The following is a 27,924-nucleotide window of genomic DNA, read 5'->3' as shown; positions in this document are numbered from 1 at the left end:
GTGAGTTTTTACTGACTCGAGGTATTTAAAAGACAACCATATTTCCTCAGGGGGTATTCATAGTGCTTTTTAGGGGTAAAGGAAATTATCCTCCATGTGGGGCGAAGTGAGGCATGCTGCTTAAGGGCTTGGCTCCTCCCCTTAGCGCTAACGGGTTCTGAAACGAACACCTGGTTTCTCCAGCGTCAGTGGCGGAGGGCGGGTCAGTGCTCTTTTCGACCTGGAGTGGACTACAATTCCCAATACGCTTTTCCCCTGCTCATAACCTCTCCTCCGTTCACCTGTCGCGGTGGTTGGCTGGAATTGTAGTTCCTGAGAGGTACCCATGCCGCCGCCTCAGCCAATGAAAAGGGACAGAGTTTTGAATGACTTGGAATTAGGGAGGAGAACGAGTTGTCGCGAGGCTATACTGAGCCCTTTTCGCAACCCTAGCAGGAGAGAAATGATGGAAGAAGGGTAAGCAGAAGAGTTTCCTCAAAACACCATACGGGTTTTAAATTATTAGTACGTATTTGAACTCATCTACTTTCACGTAGTCCCGTTGAACGTCACTTCCGCTTAGGGGCGGACACGTCCCAAACCTGTGGCGGGAGTTGGAGATGCTGCGGCGAATACGCCAGGTGTGACTGTTTGGAAGTGGCGTGGCGGGCAAGTCGCTAGTTTCTTGCATGGGAGATAAAAAGTTGAACGGAATTTAATGGCATTTTAAGAAAGAGTGGGTGACATGGGACGGGGGTAATTCCCAGGGCCCTCATACTGTCTCCACCCCGGCCTTCAATCCCGGGCGTCTCGGCCTGCTGGCTCTTAGATTGCGCGGCTAAATTTGTAGAAAGTACCTCTAATGCCTTTAGTCTTCGCGTGGTCAGTTCGAACTGTAAAGACAGGGCTCCGAAGTTCTGAACTAACTCCTCCCACATTTACAGACACACTTTTTTTTTTTTTCTTTTGAGACGAAGTCTTGCTCTGTCGCCAGGATGGAGTGCAGTGGCGAGATCTCGGCTCACTGCAACCCTCGCCTCCCGGATTCACGCCATTCTCCTGTCTCAGCCTCCCGAGTACTGGGATTACAGGCGTGCGCCACCACGCCTGGCTAATTTTTTTGTATTTTTAGTAGAGACGGGGTTTCACCGCGTTAGCCAGGATGGTGTCGATCTCCTGACCTCGTGATCTGCCCACCTTGGCCTCCCAAAGTGCTGGGTTACAGGCGTGAGCCACCGCGCCCGGCCCCAAACACACTTCTAAAGTCAGCTTTGAAGGAAAAAAGTCACATAAAAGGGCTTTTCTGTTTGAAGGATTGATAATCAAGAGTGGCCGCATCACCATTCTTTGAATAACGACCATTTATTAAACGAGTGGCGGACAGGCGCGGTGGCTCAGGCCTGTAATCCTAGTACTTTGGGAGGCCGAGGCGGGCGGATTAAATGAGGTCAGGAGTTCGAGATCAGCCTGGGCAACATGGTGAAACCCTGTGCCTACCAAAAAAACACACACACACACATTAGCGGACGTGGTGGCAGGGATCTGTAGTCACAGCTACATGGGAGGCTGAGGCAGGAGAATCGCTTGAACTTGAGAATCGCGCCACTGCACTCCAGCCTGGGTGACAGAGCGAGACTCCATCTCAAAACAAAATCAAAAACAAAAAACGTGACCACAGGGTGCCAACTATAATACACCGATGAATAAAGGCATCACTAAAAGGGTTAAGGAACCCACAGCCTAATAATCTTAGCACGGTCAGGCCCTGGATTATGCCTCCTTCAGAGTTCAAGGGTGACTGTATAAGGTCCCCAGGAAAACTTATTGAATAAAGGAGATGCAAGTTACAGAAAAGACTTTTTCCCTCCCTATGCGTGTGCCCTTTATTCTTAAACTCTTTCCTTTATTATTTTGACTGAGACTTTCTCAGATAAATTCTAATTCCGTTTACTCCATGATTTTACTGAGATTTTCTCTTATAAATCCTCTTGTATTTATGGTATGAGCGCTTGCACTGTATAGACTTTGTGGGTAGAGCAGTGCCTAAAAAGACAGGCTCCTTGTCCAAAAGTTGTGAGGAAGAGAGAGGCTAAACAAAATTGTAATGTCACTTACTCTTTTTATCTCTAAGTGAAGTCTTTAGTCACATTTTGTATGTTTACATTCTCTTTACATTCTACCTTTGGATTAAAACAAGCACGTTTTCCTCTTTGCATTATTTTTACTAAAGCACTAATAAATCTGTGTCCAATACTCATGAGTGATGTTTATATACAAAGTAGATGGTAAATTTTATAGTGTAATCCTGCTAGATATAGGAATGTAACCATACCTTGCAGCAAGACATTTTTGTAGATCTACCAGGCAAAGTGTTGTCTCTTGCTTTTTAATGCAGTTAGGATATTCAGTGATAATTTAGCAATGCAGTCTTCTGTAGATGCTTAGTTTTTTTTTATTTGTTTGTGTCGGGAGTTCTTCAGTGTAAATGGAGTCACTAAACGGTAATGATGGCCATCATTTTACTGAGTTTCATTTGAGCCAGAAATGATGTTTTGTGTGATAAGTACATTTTCCTTGCAACAATCTGTTAAGTCGTCTTGACATTTTTATAGTTGAAGAAGGTGAGGCTCAATGAAGTTAAATAAGAATTGTAGAGGTCTGACCTGGTGGCTCACACCTGTAATCCCAGCACTTTGAGATGTCAAGGCAAGAGAATCACTTGAGTCTAGCAGTTCTAGACCAGCCTGGGCAACATAGGAAATCTCGGTCTCTACAAAAAATAAAATTAGCTGGGCTTGGTGGTGCATAGCTGTGGTCCAGCTACACAGGAGGCTCAGGTGAGGGAATCGCTGGGACCTAGGAGGTCAAAGCTGCAATGAGCTGTGATTGAGCCACTGCACTCCAGCCTGGGGCAACACAGGAGACTCTATCTCAAACAAGCAAACCAACCAACCAACCAACCAAAAAAAAGAGCTTTAAAGTCTGAGGCCCCTTTTCAATGAATATGAATTGAGATTCATATCCAGGCCTGTCTTGATTCCTGAACTCTTAACGACTGTTCATTTTGCCTCTCAAATTTTTATTAATCCTTCAACATGTGCCAGACACATAGTGATGAGGGAAACAAAATTCCATCCCAGGATTCTGGAGCCAATGGTGGCAGTCACTTCCTCTTTTAAGCCATCTTTTGCCATGTACTTAATACTTAGTCCACACAAGAAAATATAAAAAAGAAAGTAAAGGTCATCTGCAATCCTATTACCTAGAGATGCCACTGTTTACACATACCTCTGTCTTTAGTTACAGATATGGACACATGTTTTATGATATAATGCTTTGCTTTTTTTATATTGAAAAAACTTGCAAGAATGGGCTATGGGTATAACTGAATAGGTATCAGTATTATCATTTTTGATGGCTACTTTATTGTATAGCTATAGCATGACCAATTCCCTGCTGGTGGGTATTTACATTGTTTTCAATTAATAATTTATTTTTTATTGTGTTAAAAACGCATAACACAATTATCAACTTAATTATTTTTTTTCTTCTTTTATTTTGAGACAGAGCCTTGCTCTGTCTCCCAGACCGGAGTACAGTGGCTTACTGCAACCTCTGCCTCCTGGGTTCAAATGATTCTCATGTCTCAGCCTCCTGAGTAGCTGGGATTACAGGCCTGCACCACCATGCCTGGCTATTGTATTTTTAGTAGAGAGGGGGTTTCACCATGTTAGCCCACGCTGGTCTTGAACTCCTGACCTCAAGTGCTCCACCCACCTCAGCCTCCCAAAGTGCTGGAATTACAGGTGTGAGCCACCGTGCCTGGCCATCTTAACCATTTTTAAGTGTATAGTATGACCCTTAGTCTTCTCTGAGGCCCCACGAATGGGTGCCAGATGATTGTTGACAAAAAGAGTCAAACTCTGTAAAATATGAGGCGATTTATACTGACCCAAATATGAGTGACCATGGCCCCATGACACAGCCCTCGGGAGGTCCTGAGAACATGTGCCCAAGGTGGTTGGGTTACAGCTTGGTTTTATGTATTTTAGGAAGGCATGAGACATCAATCAAATACATTTAAGAAATACATTTGTTTGGTTTAGAAAAGCAGGACAACTCAAAGTGGGGACTTCCAGGCTATAGGTAAATTTAAACATTTTCTGGTTGACAATTGGTTGAGGTTGTCTGAAGACCTGGGATTGACAGAAAGGAATGCTCAGGTTAAAGATAAAAGATTGTAGAGACCAAGTTTTACTGTGCAGAGGAAGCTCTTAGATAGCAGACTTCAGAGAGAGCAGGTTGTAAATTGTTTTTTATTGGACTTAAAAGGGTGTCTGGCTCATAGTTGATTATCTCCTGGATTTGGGAAGGAAGGAAAACAAAGTGGGAAGGGGATTCGCTATAGAATATGGATTTTTCCTACAACAGGCTTTGCAGGACAATTTTAAGGTATGGCAAAGAAATATATTTTGGTGTTAAACATTTCTTCCTTGTCTCATAATGTTAGGCCAGAGTCAGATTGAAAAGTAAATCACAATATATAGGGTCAAATAAAACCCACCTAATAAGAATTTATGGTTTGTAGGGCATGACTCCCTAGACCCCTTAGGTAGGAATTTGGGTAAGATTAAAAAAATCAGGTTGGGTGCGTTGGCTCACACCTGTAATCCCAGCACTTTGGGAGGCCGAGGCAGGTGGATTACTTGAGGTCAGGAGTTCAAGACTAGCCTGGCCAACAAGGTGAAACCCCGTCCCTACTAAAAATACAAAAATTAGCCTAGTGTGGTGGTGTGCACTTGTAATCCCAGCTACTCAGGAGGCTGAGGCAGGAGAATGGCTTGACGGAGGCTGAGGTTGCAATGAGCCGAGATAGTGCCACTGTACTCCAGCTTGGGCGACACAGCGAGACTCCATCTCAAAAAAAAAAAAAAAAAAAAAAAAATCAGAGCTTAGTCCACAAGTACAATTAAATGTACCTTGTGCAATAGATCTCTAGAACTTTTTCATCTTGCAGATGTGAAATTCTATACTTACCAAACAACAACTGCATTTCCCCTGTATCCTTTGCCCCACAGCCACCATTCTATTTTGTTTCTGAATTTGACTACATACTTTAAATACCTCATATAAAAGTGGAATCATGTAGTACACTATTTGACTTTTTGTGGCTAATTTATTTCAGTTTCCATAATGTCTTCAAGGTTCATCGGTGCAGAGCATGATAGGATTTCCTTTTTTTTTTTTTTTTTTTTTTTTTTGAGACAGAGTTTTGCTCTTGTTGCCTAGGCTGGAGTGCAGTGGTATGATCCTGGCCCACTGCAACCTCCTCTTCCTGGGTTCAAGCGATTCTCCTATCTCACCGTCTTGAGTAGCTGGGATTACAGGCACGCACCACCACGACCGGCTAATTTTTAAATTTTTGGTGGAGACGGGGTTTTGCTATATTGGCCAGGTAGGTCTCGAACTCCTGACCTCAGGTGATCTGCCCGCCTCGGCCTCCCAAAGTGCTGGGATTACAGGCGTTAGTCATTGTGCCCAGCCCAATCCTGTTTTCATTTCTTTCGGATATGTACCCAGAAGTGTGATTGCTAAACAGATTAGGTTTTATAGGTTACGCTGTCATGTGTGCTCTCTTTGTATGCTTCCCTGATTATCCTTGAATCTAACCTTTTAGAAGTAGGTTTATTTAGCCACAAATACTCTGTGATCTCTAAGTTGCTCTTTAGAAAGGATGTTCCCATTTTCTTTCCTACTAATGGTGTTTGAGATCACCCATTCCCCGTGTTTTACTCTATTCAATCTGATCGTAAACAGCGATGGCTCATTATATTTCATTTGTATCTAGTTGAATTCTATTGATTGTGGAACATCTTTCTTATGTTTATTATCCTTTGGTGTTGTCTCTTTTAAGTAGCCTGTTGCTGTCATTGTCTCTTAATATTTTAAAAAAATTACTGCATAGGCTGTTAATTCTTTGTCACATATTTCTCACGTCTTTTCTCCCATTTTGAAATATCTTTTAACTTTTTAATTTTTTTCTTAGAAGTTTAAATTATTTTAATGTCCAAATCTATCCATCTTTTTTTTTTTCTAGCTTCTAATTTATTTGTGATGCTTAGAAATGCTTGCCCCACCCCAGATTAGTAAAAAATATTATGTATCTGATTAGAACTTTTTTTGTATTTTATAATTTAGCTGTAATTTTTTTGGTATAAGGAACAAAATAAAAATCTTTTTTAGGCTAAACCCGATACCATTTAGTAAATCATCTCTCCACACCCGTTAATTTAAAATATCATTTTATCATATTCACAATTCTCATTTATACGTGGTTCTTTTTGGACACTGTTCTTTTTCATTGTTCTCTCTTTTCTTTGACTTGTACCATACCCATTATCTTAATTTCTGTAACTTTGTAATAATATGTTTAGGTGTCTAGAGGTAAGGTGTGCTCCCGCTCTTCTTTTTCCGTCATTTTCTTGTTATTTTCAGCTGTTCTTGTAATCTATTAGATTTTTGTCAAGTTAAAAATCTCTGCACTTTTATATTTTAACAAAATGCAAGTTTGACATTTATATAGATACCAAATGTGACTTCTTAAAGAAAGCTAAATATTTCATTTCATAGTAACAATACAGAATTTTTCATGGGTGTCATCGAGGCTCAACGGGTCATTCTATCTTTGTTAAAACATATTTCTATTATAGAATTCTACAGGCCGGTCACGGTGGCTCACCCCTGTAATCCCAGCACTTTGAGAGGCCGAGGCGGGTGGATCACCAGAGGTCAGGAGTTCGAGACCAGCCTGACCAACATGGTGAAACCACATCTCTACTAAAATACATAAAATTAGCCAGCTATGGTGGTGCATGCCTGTAGTTCCAGCTACTCAGGAGGCTGAGGCAGGAGCTAGAACCCGGAAGGCCGGGGTTGCAGTGACCTGAGATTGTGCCAGTGCACTCCAGCCTGGGCAACAAGAGCGAAACTCTTTGTCAAAACAAAAAAAAGAATTCGACCAAAATGGTTACAGTTTAAAAGCCCATCTTATTTTTTAAATTGTATAATCACTTTTTAAATACAGACAGTTGTATTTTGTAGCTGGCTTCCAGGAGAACTTGATAACTTCTAAATGCTCATCTCTAACTTATAACTATTTATCCCACTGTACTTCACAGCCTTCTCCAAGTACTTCAAATTCAGCATGTCCCAAATCATAGCCCATAATCTTTACCACTAAATCTGTTCCTCCTCTCTGTATTCTCTCGTTTGTTTATTTGTTCAAGGAATATTTATTGAGCATCTACTCAAAGAGGTACTGAATAATCAAGACTGTAGGCTGGAGTCTGCCTAGGCTTGATTCTTTGTTGTGTCATTTATTTGTGTTACCTTGAGCAGATTAATTGACCATCTGTGTCTCAGTTTCCTTATCTGTAAAATTGAGATAATAAGAATACCTACCTTAGAGGCTCTTGTGAGGATCAAATGATTTCGTATATGTAAAACCCTTAAAATAGTACCTGACACATAATAAGTGTGTGTTGCTTTTTTATTAATATTGTTTCTGTTAATCAGGCTGATGCTAGGTGCTAGAGCCCTGAAATTTATGAAGGCATTCTAACAGAAGTGAGAGACAAAATTGCCAATTACAGTAAATATTTTAAGGAAACCAAGTGGTATTAAGGGAAATTTAGAGGAGTCCAGTTGGGAGCTATTATGCTAATCCTGTTGAGTGGTGATGATGGCTTGGGTTTGGTGATAGCAGTGGAACTGGGGGAAAAAAAAGGATAGACTTGAGATACATTAATATTTTGGGAATAATGAATAATAAGTGGATTCAACTTGGTGGTTTAGGGAAAGGGAGAAATCAGGAATGAAACCGGTTTGAGTAACTTGCATGGTTGTACTATTTACTGAGACTACAGGGGCACACAGGTTTGGTGAGAAATCAAGACTGGTTTGGGACATTTAAGCTAAAAATGTCTGTGAGATATCCAAAGTGTCAGGTAGGTAATTAGATATAGGAGTCTAAAGCCAAGAGATTATGAATTGTATTACCTGGACTATTTGTGGTAGCCTTCTAAAAAGTTATCCCTGCCCCCACATTCATTTTTCTGAAGTTGACAAAGTAATGTTTGTAAAATAGCAACCTGATTACACTTTAAAAATTGCTTCCAATTCCTTACAGAGAAAAGTCCAAACTCTTAGCATGGCACCTCCTTGACTTGGCCTGTTTTTACTTCTTTACTGCATGTCACGAGGATCTTATTCTTTAGCTATACTAAACTGCTTAGGATTTTCTAAAACTTCTTTTTTCTTTTTCTTTTGAGATGGAGTCTCACTCTGTCGCCCAGGCTGGAGTGCAGTGGCGCGATCTCAGCCTGGCTAATTTTTGTATTTTTAGTAGAGACAGGTATTCACTATGTTGGCCAGGCTGGTCTTGAACTCCTGACCTCAGGTGATCTGCCTGCCGTGGCCTCCCACAGTGCTGGGATTACCCGCATGAGCCACTGTGCCTGGCCAGATTTTCTAAAATCTTTATGCCTTTGCAACTGTGGCTTCTTTCTCCCTGTTGGGGAAACCAGCCCCACACCACCCAGCAGGTACTCCAAGTCCAGCAGAGACAAAGGAATTAAAAAGAGAGAGTTTAAAAGGCAGGTCCAGGGGACTGCAGCGTAGGAGGCTTTCTCAAAGCCCTGAGCTCTCGGCCTCCACCGAATTTATTGGTTTACAAACTCTTTGTTCTTAGGGCAAATGGGAGGGGTAGGAAAGGAAGAGGAAAAGGATTAATCGTTCAATAAGATGTATAGCAGTGGCGGTTTCTGTGAATTTCCTCGAGCCAAGGCGTGAGAAATATGTGAATTGCGAGAGATCTTCTAAAATTTCCTAGCGTAGTGATTTACAGAAAGAAGTCACCCAATAAGTGGGAATTATTTTATCATTAGACTGAAAACAGTTGCCTGTAGAAAGAAAGTTTGCAATATTCTTTATTTTAAAGTAATTGGAGGCTGAGGTGAAAGGATTGCTTAAGGCCAGGAGTTCCAGACCAGCCTTTGCAATGTAATGAGACCCTATCGCAACAACAATAACAACAACAACAAAAAAAACAAAAACGTCCTGACCAAGATGGTGTAACCCCGTCTCTACTAAAAATACAAAAATTAGCTAGGCACAGTGGCAGACGCCTGTAAGCCCAGCTCCTTGGGAGGCTGAGACAGGAGAATCGCTTGAACCCAGGAGCTGGAGATTGCAGAGAGACCAGATTGCACCACTGCACTCTAGCCTGGGTGACAGAGCGAGACTCCATCTCAAAAAAAACAAAAAACAAAAAACAATTAGCCGGGTGTGGTGGCAGATGCCTGTAGTCCAAGCTGCTTGAGGGGCTAAGGCAGGAGGTTGTGTGAGCCTAGGAGTTTGAGGTTACAGAGAGCTAATATTGCACCCCTGTACTCCAGGCAGAGTGACAGAGCAAGACTTTGTCTCAAAAAAAAAAAAAAATTCATTTTTTCTCTTTGAGGTGGAGTCTTACTCTGTCGCCCAGGCTGGAGTACAATGGCATGAACTTGGCTCACTGCAACCTCCGTCTCCTGAGTTCAACCGATCTCCTGCCTCAGCCTCCCCAGTAGCTGTGATTACAGGCAAAGACCTGCCACCACGCCCGGCTAATTTTTTTATTTTTTATTTTTAGTAGAGATGGGGTTTCGCCATGTTGGCCAGGCTGGTCTTGAACACCTTACCTCAAATGATCCACCCTCCTCGGCCTCGCAAAGTGCTGGGATTACAGGTGTGAGCCACCGTGCCCGACCAAAAAAGAAAAAAGAATTTAAGTGGGAAAAAAAAGATTTAATGAAGAGGGAGTGATTACTGATAGGTCCAGTAAGATGAAGACTGAGAATTCCTTACTGCTTGCTTCCTTACTTTTACCTCCAATTCACAGCCTTTATGCATACCATATACTCTTCCAAAAACACTCTTTGATCGCTTCCTCTCTGGTTAATGTTGTTCAAGTATCAACTTTGATGTGTGTATATTTAGAAGACTTCCGAACACTTAATCTGAAAAATTAGTCCTGTTCGTGTGCTCCCTTAACACCCAGTACTTCCCCTATAGTCTTTCTTCAGAACTGCATGTAATAATATATTTACTATTATATACCCGGAGCCTAGTGCAATGTCTGCTACATGTGAACAACTGAATACTTATTTGTTGAATGCATGAAAAAATGAAATTCAGGGAGTTGGATGATTACTTTTTATGGGATATAACTGTTTATAGGGCCAGTATATTAATATTTAAAATAGATATTTTCAGTGGGATTTAGCCCTGAAGTAGAGATGGAGCATTCATGTGATAAAAAGGGATGAAAGAGCCAAATATAGGTCTTACCTCTGCTGTTAGCTACATGATCTTGGAGTTTTATCTTTCTGGGTCTTGCTCTGTTTAGCTCACTGCAGCCTGGACCTCCCTGGCTCGAGTGATCTTTCTGCTGCTGCCTCCCAAAGTTCTGGGAGTATGAGTGTAATCATCATGCCCAAGCCAGGGTGTTTTATTTTTTTTTTGATCTAAAAAAGATCATACTGTTTGAGTTCATTGTAAATTCACAGGAGGTTGTAAGAAATAATGCAGAGAGATACTGTGGACCTTTCCCTAGTTTCCTCCAGTGGTAACATCTTAGAAAACTACAGTACAACCAAGATATTGACACAGTCAAAATAGAGAACATTTCCATCCCAGGAAGATCCCTCATTTTGCCTTCTTATAGCCACAATCACTTCTATCTCACCCCAACCTAATCACTAAAATATTATACATTTCTAAAATTTTGTCCTTTCAAGTAGGTTGTATAAAATGAAATAAAATAATAAATGGAATTAAAAATAATAAATGGACTCTCCCTGATGAACCACCTAATCTGAGGGACAGAAACAGTTTTCCCTGTCCAACAGTCAGCTCCAAATTCTCCCTCCTGAACCCTGTTATTTTGGAATTTTTGATAGCAACAAACAGAAGTAGGAAGCAAGATTAAGCAAACAAGGAGATAACATGCTGCAGTGCCTCCCAGCAGATAGATCTTCTCAGTAGAGGAAGCATCTAGAATAGCAGCTAAAAGTGTGGCATCTGACATCTGTAGCCACGTGACTTGAGTTTGTGACCCAGCTCCATAACTACAAGTTACAGGACTATGGTGGCTGGCAAGATGGCTGAATAGGAACACCTCCAGTCTGCAGCTCCCAGCAAGATAACTCAGAAGGCCGGTGATTTCTGCATTTCCAACTGAGGTTCTCAGCTCATCTCATTGGGACTGGTTAGATAGTGGGTGCAGCCCATGGAGGCCAAGCCCAAGCAGGGTGGGGCGTTTCCTCACCCAGGAAGTGCAAGGGATCAGGGAACTCCTTCCTTTAGCCAAGGGACTGTGCCATGAGGAACGGTGCATTCCAGCCCAGATACTACGCTTTTCCCGTGGTCTTTGTATCCCACAGACTAGGAGATTCCCTAGGGTACGTAAACCACCAGGGCCCTGGGTTTCAAGCACAAAACCAGGCGGCCTTTTGGGCAGACACCGAGCTAGCTGCAGGAGTTTTTCATACCGCAGTGGGTCCTGGAACACCAGTGAGACAGAACCATTCACTACCCTGCAAAGGGGGCTGAAACTAGGGAGCCAAGTGGTCTACCTCAGGAGATCCCACCCCCAGGAGGCTAGCAAGCTAAGATCCACTGGCTTGAAATTCTCACTGCCAGCACACATTCTGAAGTCTATCTGGGATGGGTGAGCTTGGTGGGGGGAGGGGCATTTGCCATTACTGAGGCTTGAGTAGGTGGTTTTCCCCTCACAGTGTAAACAAAGCTACTGGGAAGTTTGAACTGGGTGCAGAACCCACCGCAGCACACAAAGCCGCTGTAGCCAGACTGCCTCTCTAGATTCCTCCTCTTTGGGCAGGGCATCTCTGAAAGAAAGGCAGCAGCCCCAGTCAGGGGCTTATAGATAAAATTCCCATCTTCCTGGGACAGAGCACCTTAGGGAAGGGGTGGCTGTGGTCACAGCTTTAGCAGACTTAAACCTTCCTGCCTGTTAGCTCTGAAGACAGCTGCATGTCTCCCAGCACAGTGCTCAAGCTCTGCTAAAGGGTAGACTGTCTCCTCAAGTGAGTCCCTGACCTCTATGCCTCCTGACTGGGAGATACCTCATACAGGAGAGCTCTGGCTGGCATCTGGCAGTGCCCCTCTGGGATGAAGCTTCCAGAGGAAGGAACAGGCAGCAACCTTTGCTGTTCTGCGGCTTCTGCTGGTGATACCCAGGCAAACAGAGTCTTGAATGGACCTCTAGCAAACTCCAACAGACCTGCAGCAGAGGGTCCTGACTGTTAGAAGGAAAACTAACATACAGAAAGGAGTAGCATCAATATCAACAAAAAGGACGCCCATACAAAGACCCATCTGAAGGTCACCAACATCAAAGACCAAAGGTAGATAAATCCACGAAGATGAGGGAAAAACAGCGCAAAAAGGCTGAAAATTCCCAAAACCAGAATGCCTCTTCTCCAAAGAATCACCACTCCTCGCCGGCAAGGGAACAAAACTGGATGGAGAATGAGTTTGATGAATTGACAGAAGTAGGCTTCAGAAGGTGGGTAATAACAAGCTCCTCCAAGCTTAAAGAGCATGTTCTAACCCAAGGCAGGGAAGCTAAGAACTTCAAAAAAAGGTTAGAGGAAAGAGAAAAAAGAATGAAAAGAACGAACAAAGCCTCCAAGAAATATGGGACTATGTGAAAAGACCAAACCTATTTTTGATTGGTGTACCTGAAAGTGACAGGGAGAATGGAACCAAGTTGGAAAACACACTTAAGGATGTTATCCAGGAAAACTTCCCCAACCTAGCACGACGGGCCAACATTCAAATTCAGGAAATACAGAGAACACCACAGAGATGCTTCTTGAGAAGAGCAACCACAAGACACATAATTGTCAGATTCACCAAGGTTGAAATCAAGGAAAAAATGTTAAGGGCAGCCAGAGAGAAAGATTGGGTTACCCGGGTGACAAAGGGAAGTTCATCAGACTAACAGCGGATCTCTCAGAAACCCTACAAGCCAGAAGAGAGCGGGGTCCAATATTCAACATTCTTAAGGAAAAGAATTTTCAACCCAGAATTTCATATCCAGCCAAACTAAGCTTCATAAGCAAAGGTGAAATAAAATCCTTTGCAGACAAACAATTGCTGAGAGATTTTGTCACCACCAGGCCTGCCTTACAAGAGCTCCTGAAGGAAGCAGTAAACTTGGAAAGAAACAACTGGTACCAGCCACTGCAAAAACATACCAAATTGTAAAGACCATCAACACTATGAAGAAATTGCATCAACTAATGGGCAAAATAACCAGCTAGCATCATAATGACAGGATCAGATTCACCTATAACAATATTAACCTTAAATGTAAAAGGGCTAAATGACCCAACTGAAAGACACAGACTGGCAAACTGGTAGAGTGAAGACCCGTCGGTGTGCTGTATTCGGAAGACCCATCTCACGTGCAAAGACACACATAGACTCAAATAAAGGGATGGAGGAATATTTACCAAGCAAATGGAAAGCAAAAGAAAAAAGAAAAAAAAAACACAAAAAACAGGAGTTGCAATCCTAGTCTCTGGTAAAACAGACTTTAAACCAACAAAGATCAAAAGAGATAAGGGCATTATATAATAGTAAAGGGATCAATGCAACAAGAAGACATAACTATCCTAAATATATATGCACCCAATACAGGAGCACCTAGATTCATAAAGCAAGTTCTTAGAGACCTACAAAGAGACTTAGACTCCCATACAGTAGTAGTAGGAGATTTGGAGATTTTAACACTTCACTGTCAATATTAGACAGATTAATGAGACAGAAAATTAACAAGGATATTCAGGACTTGAACTCAGCTCAGGGCCAAGCAGACCTAATAGATGTTTATAGAATTCTCCACCCCAAATCAACAGAATATACGTTCTTCTCAGCATCACATCACACTTATGCTAAAATTGACCACATAATTGGAAGTAATGCACTCCTCAGCAAATGCAAAAGAACGGAAATCAACAAACAGTCTCTCAGACCACAGTGCAATCAAATTAGAATTCAGGATTAAGAAACTCACTCAAAACCGCACAACTACATGGAAACTGAACAACCTGCTCCTGAATGACTGCTGGGTAAATCACGAAATGAAGGCAGAAATAAGTTCTTTGAAACCAATGGGAACAAAGACACAATGTGCCAGAATCTCTGGGACATAGCTAAAGCAGCATTTAAAGGGAAATTTATAGCACTAAATTCACACAGGAGAAAGCGGGAAAGATCTAAAATTGACACCCTGACATCACAAACAAATTCAAAAGCTAGCAGAAGATAAGAAATAACTAAGATCAGAGCAGAATTGAAGGAAATAGAGAACTATTAGTAGCCTACCAACCAAAACAGCCCAGGACCAGACAGATTCACAGCTGAATTTGTACCAGAGGTGCTAAGAGGAGCTGGTACCATTCCTTCTGAAATTATTCCAAACAGTAGAAAAAGAGGGACTCCTACTTAACTCGTTTTATGAGGCCAGCATCATCTTGATACCAAAACCTGGCAGAGACATAACAAAACAAGATGATTTCTGGCCAGTATCCCTGATGAACATCGATGCAAAAATATTCAATAAAATACTGGCAAACCAAATCCAGCAGCACATCACAAAGCTTATCCACCAAGATCAAGTTGGCTTCATCCCTGGGATTCAAGGCTGGTTCAACATATGCAAGTCAATAAATGTAATCCATCACATAAACATAACCAATGACAACACATGATTATCTCAATAGATGCAGAAAGGGCCTTCCATAAAATTCAACATCCCTTCATGCTGAAAAAAACTCTCAATAAACTAGGTATTAATGGAATGTATCTCAAAATAATAAGAACTATTTATGACAAACTCCGGCCAATATCATACTGAATGGGTGAAAACTGAAAACATTCTCTTTGAAAACCGGCACAAAGGATGCCTTCTTTCACCACTCCTATTCAACATAGTATGGTAGTTCTGGCCAGGGCAATCAGGCAAGAGAAAGAAATAAAAGGTATTCAGATAGGAAGAGAGGAAGTCAAATTGTCTCTGTTTGCAGATGACATGATTGTATATTTAGAAAACCCCATCATCTCAGCCCCAAATCTTCCTAAGCTGATAAGCAACTTCAGCAGAGTCTCAGGATACAAAATCAGTATGCAAAAATCACAAGCATTTTTATACACTAGAATAGAGAGCCAAAACATGTTTGAACTCTCATTCACAATTGCTACAAAGAGAATCAAATACCTAGGAATACAACTTACAATGGAGGTGAAGGATCTCTTCAAGGAGAACTACAAACCACTGCTCAAGGTAATAAGAGAGGGCACAACAAATGGAAAAACATTTCATGCTCATGGATAGGAAGAATCAATATCGTGAAAGTGGCCATACTGCCCAAAGTAACTTACAAATTCAATGCTGTCTCCATCCAGCTACCTTTGACTTTCTTCACAGACTTAGAAAAAACTACTTTAAATTTCATATGAAACCAAAAAAGAGCCCACATAGCCAAGACAATCCTAGGCAAAAAGAACAAAGCTGGTGGCATCGTACTACTGACTTGAAACTATTCTACAAAGCTACAGTAACCAAAGCAGCATGGTACTGGTACCAAAACAGATATATAGATCAGAACACAGGCCTCAGAAATAATACTACACATCTACAACCATCTGGTCTTTGACAAACCTGACAAAAACAGGAAATGGGGAAAGGATTCCCTATTGATTCCCTGTTTAATAAATGGTGTTGGGAAAACTGGCTAGCAGAAAACTGAAACAGGACCCCTTCCTTACACCTTATCCAAAAATTAACTCAAGATGGATTAAAGACTTAAACATAAGACCTAAAACCATAAAAACCTTAGAGGAAAACCTAGGCAATACCATTCAGGACATAGGCATGTGCAAAGACTTCATGTTTTTGCTTTTAGTGTTATCTAAAGCCATACCATAACCCAAAATTACAACGATTTGCTCTTGTGTTTTCCCCTTGAAGTTTTATAGTTTTAGCTGTTATTTTTTTATTTTTATTTTTTAGCTGTTATGTTTTAATCTTTGTTCCATTTCAAGTTAATTTTCATATGCAGCTGAGGTGGGGGTTTAATTTCATTCTTTTATATGGACATCTAGTTGTCTCAGCACTATTTGTTGAAAAAGTTACTCTGCCTATTGAATCCTCTTAGCACCCTTGTCAAAACTCAATTGACTGTAAATGTAAGGGCTTGTTTCTGGACTTTCAGTTCTGTTCCATTGACCTAGCTGGTTGTCATTATGCTAGTAGTGCTACACTGTCTTGATTGTTATCACTTTGTAGTAAATTTTACAACCAGGAAGTAGAAGTCCTCTAGCTTTGTTCATTTTCAAGATTGTTTTGGCTATTCTGGGTTCCTTGCATTTCCATATGAATTTTAGGATCAGCTTGTCAGTGATTGAATCTTGAAAGTGTAATCAGCTGTGCATTCCTGAAATAAGCCCACTTCAGTCTTGGTGTCTTAGTCTTTTAGTTACTGCTATATTCGGTTTGCTAATATTTTGTTTACCTATGAATATGAGAGATTATATTATGTATGTTTTTTCTTGTAATGTGCTTGTGAGATTGTTTAGGCTGGCTTCACACAATGAGCTTGAAAATAATACTCCTGTCTTTGCACCAAATGGGTCAGATTTGTTTATTGTGTTCTTGAAATCATCTTTATCCTGTTACAATTTTAATCAGCTTGCATAATCAATTACTGAGAGACATGTGTTAAACTTTTCCACTGTGGTTATAGATAGATATGGTTGTGTCAAATTTTCCTTTTACTTTTATCAGTTTTTGCCTTGTATATTTATTAAGATATATTTCGTGGATAAATTTTTCTAATAAATATTTTATCATTATAAAATGCTCTTGTTTATTTTAATAATTTTTTTTTTTGCCTGAAACGTATGTTATAATGTAAAGCAATACCAGCTATACTTTGGCATGTATGTCTTTTTTAATTCTTTTACTTTCAATGTTTATGAATCCTTCTATTTAAGGATATGTCTTTTAAAAGCAGCATGTAAATTTATATATTTTTTAATTTAATATAGGAATCTTTTCATTTGTTTTTAGTCCATTTACATTTAATATCTTTTCTAATTTACTAATTTTTTATCTATTCTGCAGTAAATTTCATCCAATACATTCTTAATTAAAAAAAAAAAAATTATCTCCCCAAAGTGTATATAGTTGTCTTCACCAGCCATTTACTTGTTATTTCCAAAATAAGTCTCTAGGTAGTGTGTTTTAACAATATCTGATTCTCCTCAATACAATTCTACTATTTACTTAAATGAGTCAGTGAATTCCAGTTGAATTTGCCTTGTTCTCAATTGAGTACAAAAACACTGTCTTGACCTAAAAGATGGAAAATAAATACTTCCTTCATTCTTTTTTTCAAGTGTTGCTTACCAAGCGAATTGCTTAGAAAATAAGTTCTACTAGATTTTGCTTTCACTAAATTTCCCTAGCCAATATTGTCATTTTGATTTTAATAACATGGTATTAAAAATTATGTATTGCTGGTGCAGACACAGTTGCGTGAGGGGTTTCTGCCATCATCAGTGCTGTGTAGCAGAGCTAGTTCCTCTCCCTCTCAGCCGCGCAGGTTTGGACATATTTGACTTTTCCCCCCAGGTTGAATTGACCAAAGCAATGGTGATGGAGAAGCCTACTCCCCTGCTGGTTGGGTGGAAATTTGTGAGACAGCATTACGCACTGGTGAACCAGGCCCTAGACATGCTGCATAGATTTTATGGAAAGAACTCTTCTCATGTCCATGGGGGATTGGATTCAAATGGAAAGCCAGCAGATGCAGTCTTTGACAGAAAGAAATCCACAGGAAAGTGATGTCACAAAACTTCACCAACTGCCACACCAAGATTCTCCATGTTGATGCTTATGCTATGCTAAATGATGGTGTGGTAGTCCAGGTGATGGTGCTTCTCTCTAACAACAACCAGGCTTTGAGGAGATTCATGCAGATGTTTGTACTTGCTCCTGAGGGGTCTATTGCATATCAGTTCTATGTTCATAATGATATCCTCAGACACCAAGATGGGTTTGTCACTGAGCCTCAGGAGGAGTCTGAAGAAGAAGTAGAGGAACCTGAAGAAAGACAGCAATCACCTCTGATTCTGGAACTTTCTATGATCAGGCAATTGTCAGTAATGACATGGAAGAACATTTAGAGGAGCCAGTTGCTGAACTGGAGCCTGATCCTGAACCAGAACCAGAACAAGAACATGTATCTGAAATCCAAGAGGAAAAGTTTGAGCTTGTATTAGAAGAAACTGCTCCTGAGGATGCTCAGAAGAGTTCTCTAGCACCTGCAGACATATCTCAGACAGTATAGGAAGACTTGAGGACATTTTCTTGGGCATCTGTGACCAGTAACAACCTTCCACCCAGTGGAGCTGTTCCAGTTACTGGGATACCTCCTCATGTTTGCAAAGTACTAGCTTCACAGCCCTGTACAGACTCTAAGCCTGAATCTCAGGTTCCACCACAGAGACCTCAAAGGGATCAAAGAATACGAGAACAACGAATAAATATTCCTCCCCAAAAGGGACCCAGACCAATCTGTGAGGCTGGTGAGCAAGGTGACATTGAACCCCGAAGAATGGTGAGACACCCTGACAGTCACCAACTCTTCATCGGCAACCTGCCTCATAAAGTAGACAAATCAGAGCTTAAAGATTTCTTTCAAAATTATGGGAACATGGTGGAGTTGCACATTAACAGTGGTGGGAAATCACCCAATTTTGATTTTGTTGTGTTTGATGATTCTGAGCCTGTTCAGAAGGTCCTTAGCAACAGGTCCATCATGTTCAGAGGTGAGGTCCGTCTGATTGTGGAAGAGAAGAAGACTCAAGCTGCCAGGGAAGGGGACCCACGAGATGATCGCCTTTGTGGACCTGGAGGCCCTTTAGGTGGGCTGGGTGGTGGAATGAGAGGCCCTCCCTGTGGAGGTATGGTACAGAAAGCAGGATTTGGAGTGGGAAGGTGGCTTGCTCCACGGCAGTGAATCTTCATGGATCTTCAGGCGGCCATATGAACCCTAGTTCCTACAGAATGGTGAATTTCTTCGACCAGCCTTTGGTATCTTGGAGTATGACCCCAGTTTGTTGTAAACTGCTTTAGTTAGTATAATTTTACTTCTTTTCTGTATTAATGGTGTGTGCTCCTTCTCCCTCTCTTCCCTTTCCTGGCCTTTAGTCTTTCACTTCCAATTTTGTGGAATGATATTTTAGGAGTAATGGATTTTTGAAGAAGAAGAAGAAGAAGAAAAAAAAGACCAAATTTCCTTGCTTATTTTGCACGTACAGACTGGATTTTTTTTCTAACAGCCATTTCCCCAAAGGAATGTGTCTTGCGTTATTGCTGACATTTGGTACATTTCATTCATTGGAATATTTCTTACTTTCTGTGTTTTCAAAAGCCTGTGAGAAATACAGGATTTGATAACATTTTGAAGGCAGGAAAACCCCAAACTGTTTCTTCTTTGAGAGTCATGACCACTTTCTGGTGTGGAGAAATTGCCATTGGAAAATTTGACAATTTTGATTCTCACTGGTAATGTTTAAAAACTGAATAAAAGGAATATATTTTTTATTTTGATATAGGATCATGAAACATTTCTAAAACCTGTTTTTACAGTGGGTTTGGAAAATTTGCCAATTCTGATTCTGACTGGTATGTTTAAAATTTGGAAAATTTGACAATTTTGATTCTCGCTGGTATGTTTAAAAACTGAATAAAAGGAATAGAATTTTTCTTCTGATGTAGGATCACAAAACAGTTCTAAAACCTACTGTTTTTACCATTGAAATTTCAATTGTGATATAGGTTTTAAATGTCTAGAATGCAACTAGATAGGCTTTTCTTGAACTGTTAGTTTTTTTGAAGTAGAGTTTTTTCATGTTTAATTTGTATTTGTAAAAAAACAAAAGACAAAATATTCCCAAAACCCAGATAACAACCATAACAAAACTGTTGTGCCTTCTGTTTATCTTTTAGATTTGGCAATTGTTTAAAGAAAAATAATTTTTTAATATCTGGATTTGTTGTATTAGGTTCAGAGTATGTGGGGAATTGTAGAAACCCTCTTTTATCATCTTGTATGTCTTCTGTTAACATGTCTGTTATATCTTATTCTAAAATTGAGTCTCAAGCTAGAATCCCTTTGAAGACAGATGCTTCTCTAGAGGTTCTTTGACCTAAATGGTTCAGCATTTGTAGTAAGTTTTATTCTGGTGTCTAATCAGACTCCTATTCATAGCCCGTAAGAAGGAATGTGACTTTAAATGGACTTTGCTGATGTGCTCCTGTCCACATTATTTTTTCTTTAAGTCATAGCCATATGGTAAATTTTCTGTTTTGTTATGGTTCTCTTTAATTGATGGGCATGCAGTGGGTGTTTCTTGGAAATGGTCAATGATTATTAAAATCTTTCCGGAAGAAAAATTTTTTAAAAAGTATGTATTGCTGGTTTCATTTTGATAGGCTTCCCCCGCCTTACTGCAAGTAAATAAATATACATATATTGAATAAACCTTTTAAGCTGAACCTGTGAACCGAATACAGTATTCATGATTAAAGAGGTATGCACATTATTATAACTGTTAATTTCTTGGTAATCTAGAATGAAGATAAAATCTGCATCTTCTTTTATTAATGTAATGTTGGTTACAACTGACTTTTTGTAGCAATTAAATCTATGTGGCCGAACCTACATGAGATATTCGTTGTTATACCTTTTTTACTTTAGATCCTATAAATAGCAAATAATATTTTAAAAATTATTTTTAGGATTAACAAAAACATTCATGTTCTGTTCATTAGATTGTACCACTACATGTTTTTCAGTTCTTTATGTATCCAAATATCTACTTAAATCATCAATGAGCCACACTATAATCTTAAGTTCAACTGAAATTTTTTTCTGTACATTTTCATAATGTTTTAGATTTCTTTAATCTTCACATTTAAATAACTATTTTTTCTCTTATTTGTGACTATTAAAACAAATTTTTGATTAATATAACTTTAGTTTCATTGTTTATTTTTACAAATATTGTGCCTGAGTCAGTCCTCATAAAAATAAATCATGTAAGCGGCAGAGTGACCCCAAGTTACCACATTTTTTTGGAGTGTCTATTAAAATTTTTAGTAAAATTGTAAAGTGCAAAGGAGTCGTTTTGCTTTGTTTTGTTATTCTCCCTTTCCCCCTCTCTCTTTCTTTTTTTCTTTTCCTTTCCTTTCCGTTCCCCTTCCCTTCCCTTCCCTTCCCTTCCCTTCCCTTCCCTTCCCTTCCCTTCCCTTCCCTTCCCTTCCCTTCCCTTCCCTTCCCTTCCCTTCCCTCCCCTCCCCTCCCCTCCCGAGTGCAGTGACAAGATCATATTTCCAATTCCTGGCCTTAAGCAGTCCTCTCAAGCCTCCCAAGTAGTTGGGACTACAGGCATGCACCCCCACAACCGGCTAATTTTATGATCTTTTGTAAGCAACAGGATCTCGATATTTGCCCTGGCTGATCTTCAGCTCCTGTCCTCAAACTATTCTCCTGCCTCAACCTCCCAAAGTGTTGGGATTACAGTGATAAGCCACTGCACCCAGCAAAGAAAAAAAAAAAAAGGAGTCTTAAATAAAGATGATAAACAGCAAAATTATTTTAAGTTTTTACTTCTTGCCAGTGTTCCACCCTGAAACATTGCATCCTTCATCCCATTGACCCTAAAAAGTGCTTCTGAAACTCCTGTTACTTCTGGAAAGTGGACATGGTTTTCTGCTGCTGTTAGCCTTGCCAGAATGAATTTTACTTAATCTCTGCTCCTTTGAGTTTTGACTTTCTAAAGTCCACAATAGGTATATCTGATTAGTAGCTCCAAGGCAGGCTGGGAAAGTGATATTTCTCATGTGTATCCAGCCTCTATCTCTCCCTATAGGAACTTAGGCTCATATATTTTCAAGCATACCTGACATTTCCACTTCGTATCTTATAACCATCTCAAAGGATATCTATTGATCATTTTTCTCCCCTATTTATTTATTCTGTAGTCCTCACTATCCCAGCCAATTGCATCACTAACTCACTCCATCACTCTAGGTCCACATTTTGATTCTACGTTTCTCTTATTTTCTACGTGTACTGCATCAGCAGGTGCTGTTTGCTTTACCTCTGATACACTTCCTGAATCTTTTCAGTTTCACTGTTAAAGGTTTTTTGCCTTGTCTGTTGCAACCTGAAAACAGTTTTTCTACTTTCATGCTTTCCCTTTTTGCTCCATTCTCTATTCCTTGCTAAGTTTTGTTATGGGGGTGGTGGTGTTGAGAGGGTCCTATGGAGGCCCACTCATAAGTGTTTATGAGGACCTTATTCAGACAGAACTGACTCATAAATCGTTTCTAAATTCGGTTGCCTACTGAAGCAGTGGAGGCTTTGTTGACTGGCCAAATCCTGTAAGAATATTTATCTCCTGGCTCCTTATTAATATCTTTGTCTCCTTCAGGTGTTTTTTGAAATGTAAGTCAGATTGTGTCATTCCCCTGTTTAAACCTTCCATGGAGTACTGTCCAATAGAACTTTGAGTGAAGAGAGAAATGTTCTGTATCTTTACTATTAAATATCATAGCTTGGACCAGACATATGTTACTGTTGAGCCCTTGAAGCATGGCTGGTGAAACTGGAGAACCGAATTTTCAAATTTAAATAGTCCCATTTGGTTAATGGTGTATAGGACAGCAAACTCCATTAGCATTCCTTCCTTCTTAAAAAGGAATCCAAAGTTATTGTCAAGGCTGTATATGATTTGGCTCTTGTTTATCTCGGTAGCTTCATCTTATACCATTCCCTCCTTTGGGTCATCAGCCATATTGGCTTTTTTTTTTTTCTTTATTTTTGAGATGGAGTCTCGCTCTGTTACCCAAGCTGGAGTGCAGTGGTGTGATCTCAGCTCACTGCAACTTCCTCCTCCTGAGTTCAAGTGATTGTCATGCCAGGATTACAGGCATGTGCCACCACACCCAGCTAATTTTAGTATTTTTAGTAGAGACAATGTTTCGCCACATTGACCAGGCTGGTCTCGAACTCCTGACCTCGTGATCCACCCACCTCGGCCTCCCAGACTGCTGGGATTACAAGCGTGAGCCACTGCGCCTGGCCTGCAAACTTTTTTTAAAAGATGAAATGAGATAATATATAAACAGAAGGCAGGGTACCATCTAAATACAAAATAATATTATTTGATAGGCATTGTAGTGTAGTGGTATAATAGGACATTTTCTTCCAGTGAGAATATGATTTAATTTATAAGAATTTACAGATATATGAAATTTTTATGTCATAGAAAATTAAAATAACATCTGTGGAAAACCAGGGGGTGAGGAAGGTGTTAATCAGGCAGAGTTATACTGTGGATTCAGCTCATTTAAAAAATTAATTTTAATATTTAAACAATTTAATAATACATTAATTACGATAAATTTGATTTTGTAGTTAATGTCTTTGTATTTTATAATTTTTTAAAATGCAGCTTTACCTCACTCTTAGAAAATCTGGTGTGATATGAAAATGTGCATCCATAAAAGGATAAATTATTAAAGGACTCATCTTTCTCTAGCAGATTCATCCCTTATTTTAAAAATTATCCAATTTGTGGAAAATGTAGTTTTATTTGTAATTTATTAGTAATACATTTGTGGCGTTAAGCTGGTGTATGGTATTAGGGATTGAAATAGTGCATGCTGAGTTCCTAGAGAGTGCATTCAGTGATTGTTTTCAAACTCAGTGCTGTGAATTTTCTTAGTAGCTTACTGTGAGAATATGATTTAGTTTATATAAATGGTATGTCAAAGCTATTAATAAGTGCTTTAATATTATTTATATGTGATTCTGTAACATACTTAGTAATATCTATTTCTTATACCCCTCCCTTTTTTGTTGTTTCTTTGTTTTTTAGGATCATCATGCCTAGGGTTCATAACATAAAAAAGTCTCTCACACCTCACATTTCTTGTGTGACAAGTGAATCTGATAAACTGCTGGACTTTTTGCCTGACAGACTAAGAGCAAAGCTGCTTCCATTCCAGAAAGATGGCATCATTTTTGCCCTCAAAAGAAATGGCAGGTAAAATTCTTCTTTTAAGACATGCTAAAAATGTTAAATTCCTGGCAAGTGTATTAAAAACAAAGTTCTGTTCAAACTATTCTTTTCAAACAATCTTTTTTTGGTAGAATTGATTGTGACTAAGTTAGCTTTATCCATTTACTATGGTTGACTTATACTTTATGTTGAAATATGCCGAACCAATTGTGATTTCTTAAGAGAGAGTATGTTCAGTTATCTTAATTATTTCAGTTATCAGATATTCTCAGCAACTCATATATTGACAGTTTTCTAGAATGTTGCTTTCACATGAAACTAATTCAACTTATTTCCATCGTTTTTTGTTTTTTTTTGTCTCTTACCAGAAGGATTTTTTTTTTTTTTTTTTTTTAAACACACTCTGCCCTTTTACCCAGGCTGGAGTGTAGTGGCATGATCTTGGCTCACTGCAACCTCTGTCTCTTGGGTTTAAGTGATTCTGCCACATCAGCGTCCTGAATAGCTGGAACTATGGGGTGCACACCACCACGCCCGGGTAATTTTTGTTTTTGTTTTGTTTTTTTTAGGGATGGGTTTTCACCATGTTGCCCAGGCTGGTCAAACTCCTGGGCTCAAGTGATCCTTCTGCCTTGCCTCCCAAAGTGCTGAGATTACAGGCATGAGCCACTGCACCCATCCATTGTATTTTTATTCATTTTATTTTTCACCTTAGATTTAGCAACTTCTGGGTGTGTCTTATGAGTACCTTATAATACTGTCTGTATTTCTTTACTTCTTTCAAACTTCATGATAGTTATATGATCTCTTCCATCAAATTGGGCCATTATATGGTTTTCTATATTTTTAAGGATAGCATTGTCTTAGTTCCACAGTCACATATATCATATACTTTCTCTTCAACATTTTATTATGAACAATTTAAAAAACATACAACGAAATTGAAAGAATGTTAGAGTAAATGCTTGGTAGAGTCAACACACGCAGTTTATTATTAACATTTTGCCATGCTTGGTCTATCACGTATTTATCTATTAATCCATCCCTCTATCCTTCTACCCCATCAGTCCATTTTATTATTTTCATTTATTTCAAAGTAAATTACAAACATTATTATACTTTCTCATATATACTTAAGTATATGTATGATTAACCAGAATTCATATTTGTTTACAGATTTTTTCTGTTGTGATTTAATTAATGAAATGTACAAACCTTGACAAATGCATATACTTTTATAACCCAAACCCATCATCCTAGAAAGTTACTTCATTCCCTTTCTGAGTCAGTCCCCACTCTCACATTGATCTGATGTTTTTTATTTTGCCTGTTTTTAGTGGTTTATATGAATGGAATCCAGTTGTATGTGCTGTTTATGAAAAACTTTTTTAAATTGTTGTAGTCTTATTGAGATTCATGTATTAGTAGTTTGTTTATATTGTACACATTTGTATTTATAACTGTTAGTTGACACTTAAGGTTATATACCTGGTGTTTTTCACCTTACACCTGCATCTTCTCAGTTTCTCCACCCTAGACATCACTTCTGTAGATTTCCATTGCTTTTATGGAGTTAGAAAAGTTGTACTCTTTCATATTCACATTGTTAACCGTCCTCAAATTCCTGAAGATTCAGTCACAAATGACATTTTAAACTGCCATTTGACAGCCTTTAGCTCCTTTAGGTACTTCATATTTTGTGTGGTTGGGCTTCTCAGTATGGCAGAGTAGAAAGAACATACGCTTTAGGTTTAGACTTGGTTTAAATCTGAGCCACTTACTATCTCTGTGATGCTGTGCATGCTTCTTTAACAATTCATACTTCAGATTCATTAACTATAAAATGGATTTTATAATCCTAATTACTGTGGTTAGAAAAGAAGACCGAGTTCTTCATAATGATGAAATAAAATGCCTTTTCCCTTTTTCGTAGCTAGACTTAGTAATTTCCAAACACTTGTCCCTGGACTGTTAACCAGTCCTAACAAAATATGGATACATGTAGCAAAATGAGAAAATAAAAACTGTGCTGTTCATAAAGCAAAATTCATTCATTTTAGAGAACCTTCATTTATTTTGAGCTTAAGTCTTCTTTTTTGGAGGCTTAGAATTGTCCTTTCTTTTCTGAAAACATGATGTTAGTTGTGGAAAGTTTTTATTATATTATTTGGCAAATGAAAACTGGGGAAATGTTTCCCATCAAGTTTTTTGTTTACTTGACCATGAAATAATAATATCAGGATTTAAAAATAATTTCAGGATATATTTTATCTTGAGTTCATTCTTCAGTAATATTTTCGTTGGCAATATAGGTCTGCTTTAATAGTTATTTTTTTCTTAGCACTTAGAAGGTTGTATCCTCCTGTCTTCTGGCTTCCATAATTGTCATTGATAATATACCCCTGAGTCTCAAAATAGCACCTTACAGATGACTTATTTATTACAAAGGGAAAAATTACAAAATGGCCAAGCTTGGTATTGCTAATAGTGGGATAGCCACATGCTTAATGTGGTGCACAGAAGAGACATAACATTACCTTATGTGGTGTTCTTACTGGAAACATTTGATCTGGGAATCATGGTGAAACTGTCCAACTAATCTAGAATGTAGAACATTTTTTCATGCCAACTGACTTGGACTCTTCAAAGGATTCAGTGTCATCAAAATCAAAGGAAGTAGTGTATCAAGGAAAGTCTCTAAATTGAGAGAGACCTCTAATAACCATACCATCTAAAAGTAATGCACAAGCCTTGGTTAGATCCTGGATCAGTAAAAAGAAAAACTTTAGGGAACGCTTTTAAGATCACTGGGAAAATTTCATCTGGACTCTATTTAGATGATATTATTGGATTAATGTTGATTATCTTAGATGAGGTAATGGTGTTGTCATTGAATAGAAGAATGTTCTTGTTTCTAATAAATGCATGATAAAGAATTTTCAGACAATAACAATAGTGCTATTGTTAGTGCTATACTTTCTACATTTTCCCAAAAGGGAAGGACTTATGTTCAGAAACATTTTGAGTGGATGAGCCAAAATGTTAACAGTGTGAATTTAGTGAGTAGTATATTCTGATGGGTGTCTTCATTGGTGAGTGGTATAATCTGCGGGGTATGCTCATTGAATTATTCTTTTTTGCTTTTCTGTGAGTTTGAAATTTAAAAAAAAAAAAAAAAAAAAAAAAAATCCGTCCAATTTTTGTTCCTTTGTGCATCATCTGACTTGAAGATTTTCTCGTCTTTGGAGTTCTGCAGTTTCACTATACTTTATTCAGTATGGTTTTCTTTTTATTTATCCTGTTTAGGATTATTGTGCCTTTTAAATCTGGGATTTGTGTTTGTTGATTCTAGGAGATTCTCAGCTATTCCCTCTTCAAATATTGCTTCTCCCCCGTTTGTTTTGTCTGCTGCAATTCCAGTTAGATTTATACTTGACCTTTTTCTTTCATCCTATGCCTCTATTAATGTCTCTTATATATTTTCTGTTTATTACATTATGACTGTTTTCAAGTTCTCTTATACAATTCATAACCAGCTGGTCTAATCTGTTTAACCAACCTATTCAGTTTTTTTAAAGTACTTTTTATTTTATTTTATTTTATTTTTTACTGATATGTAATTTACATGGACAAAGGTATACAGATTGTGAATGTACAGCTTGAGGAATTTTCACAGTGTAGCATCACCAAGATCGAGAAATAGAACATTGCCAGCATCAC

General features: G+C 38.9%; 1 protein-coding gene and 1 pseudogene across 10 annotated transcripts in view; both read left to right on the top strand.

The window, feature by feature from the left end:
* The window catches only part of ZRANB3 (zinc finger RANBP2-type containing 3), a 308,526-nt gene that overhangs the window by 97 nt on the left and 280,505 nt on the right, over window positions 1-27,924 (top strand). Inside the window, exons 1-2 of one of the 10 annotated variants that reach the window (XM_031651759.1) lie at window positions 32-456; window positions 24,061-24,228. In XM_031651759.1, the coding sequence (XP_031507619.1) occupies window positions 326-456; window positions 24,061-24,228 (299 nt within the window). In that variant the 5' untranslated portion in view covers window positions 32-325. Of the gene's footprint in view, window positions 1-31; window positions 621-18,965; window positions 19,036-24,060; window positions 24,229-27,924 lie in introns of those variants that run through there. The other 9 variants (XM_031651756.1, XM_031651751.1, XM_031651750.1 and 6 more) reach the window with 9 other exon arrangements.
* On the top strand, window positions 550-20,886 carry LOC116269231 (annotated as a pseudogene).

The sequence above is a fragment of the Papio anubis genome, chromosome 10 (assembly GCF_008728515.1).
Source record: "Papio anubis isolate 15944 chromosome 10, Panubis1.0, whole genome shotgun sequence".
NCBI classification, from domain to species: domain Eukaryota; kingdom Metazoa; phylum Chordata; class Mammalia; order Primates; family Cercopithecidae; genus Papio; species Papio anubis.
This window is presented reverse-complemented; position numbering and strand designations above follow the sequence as displayed.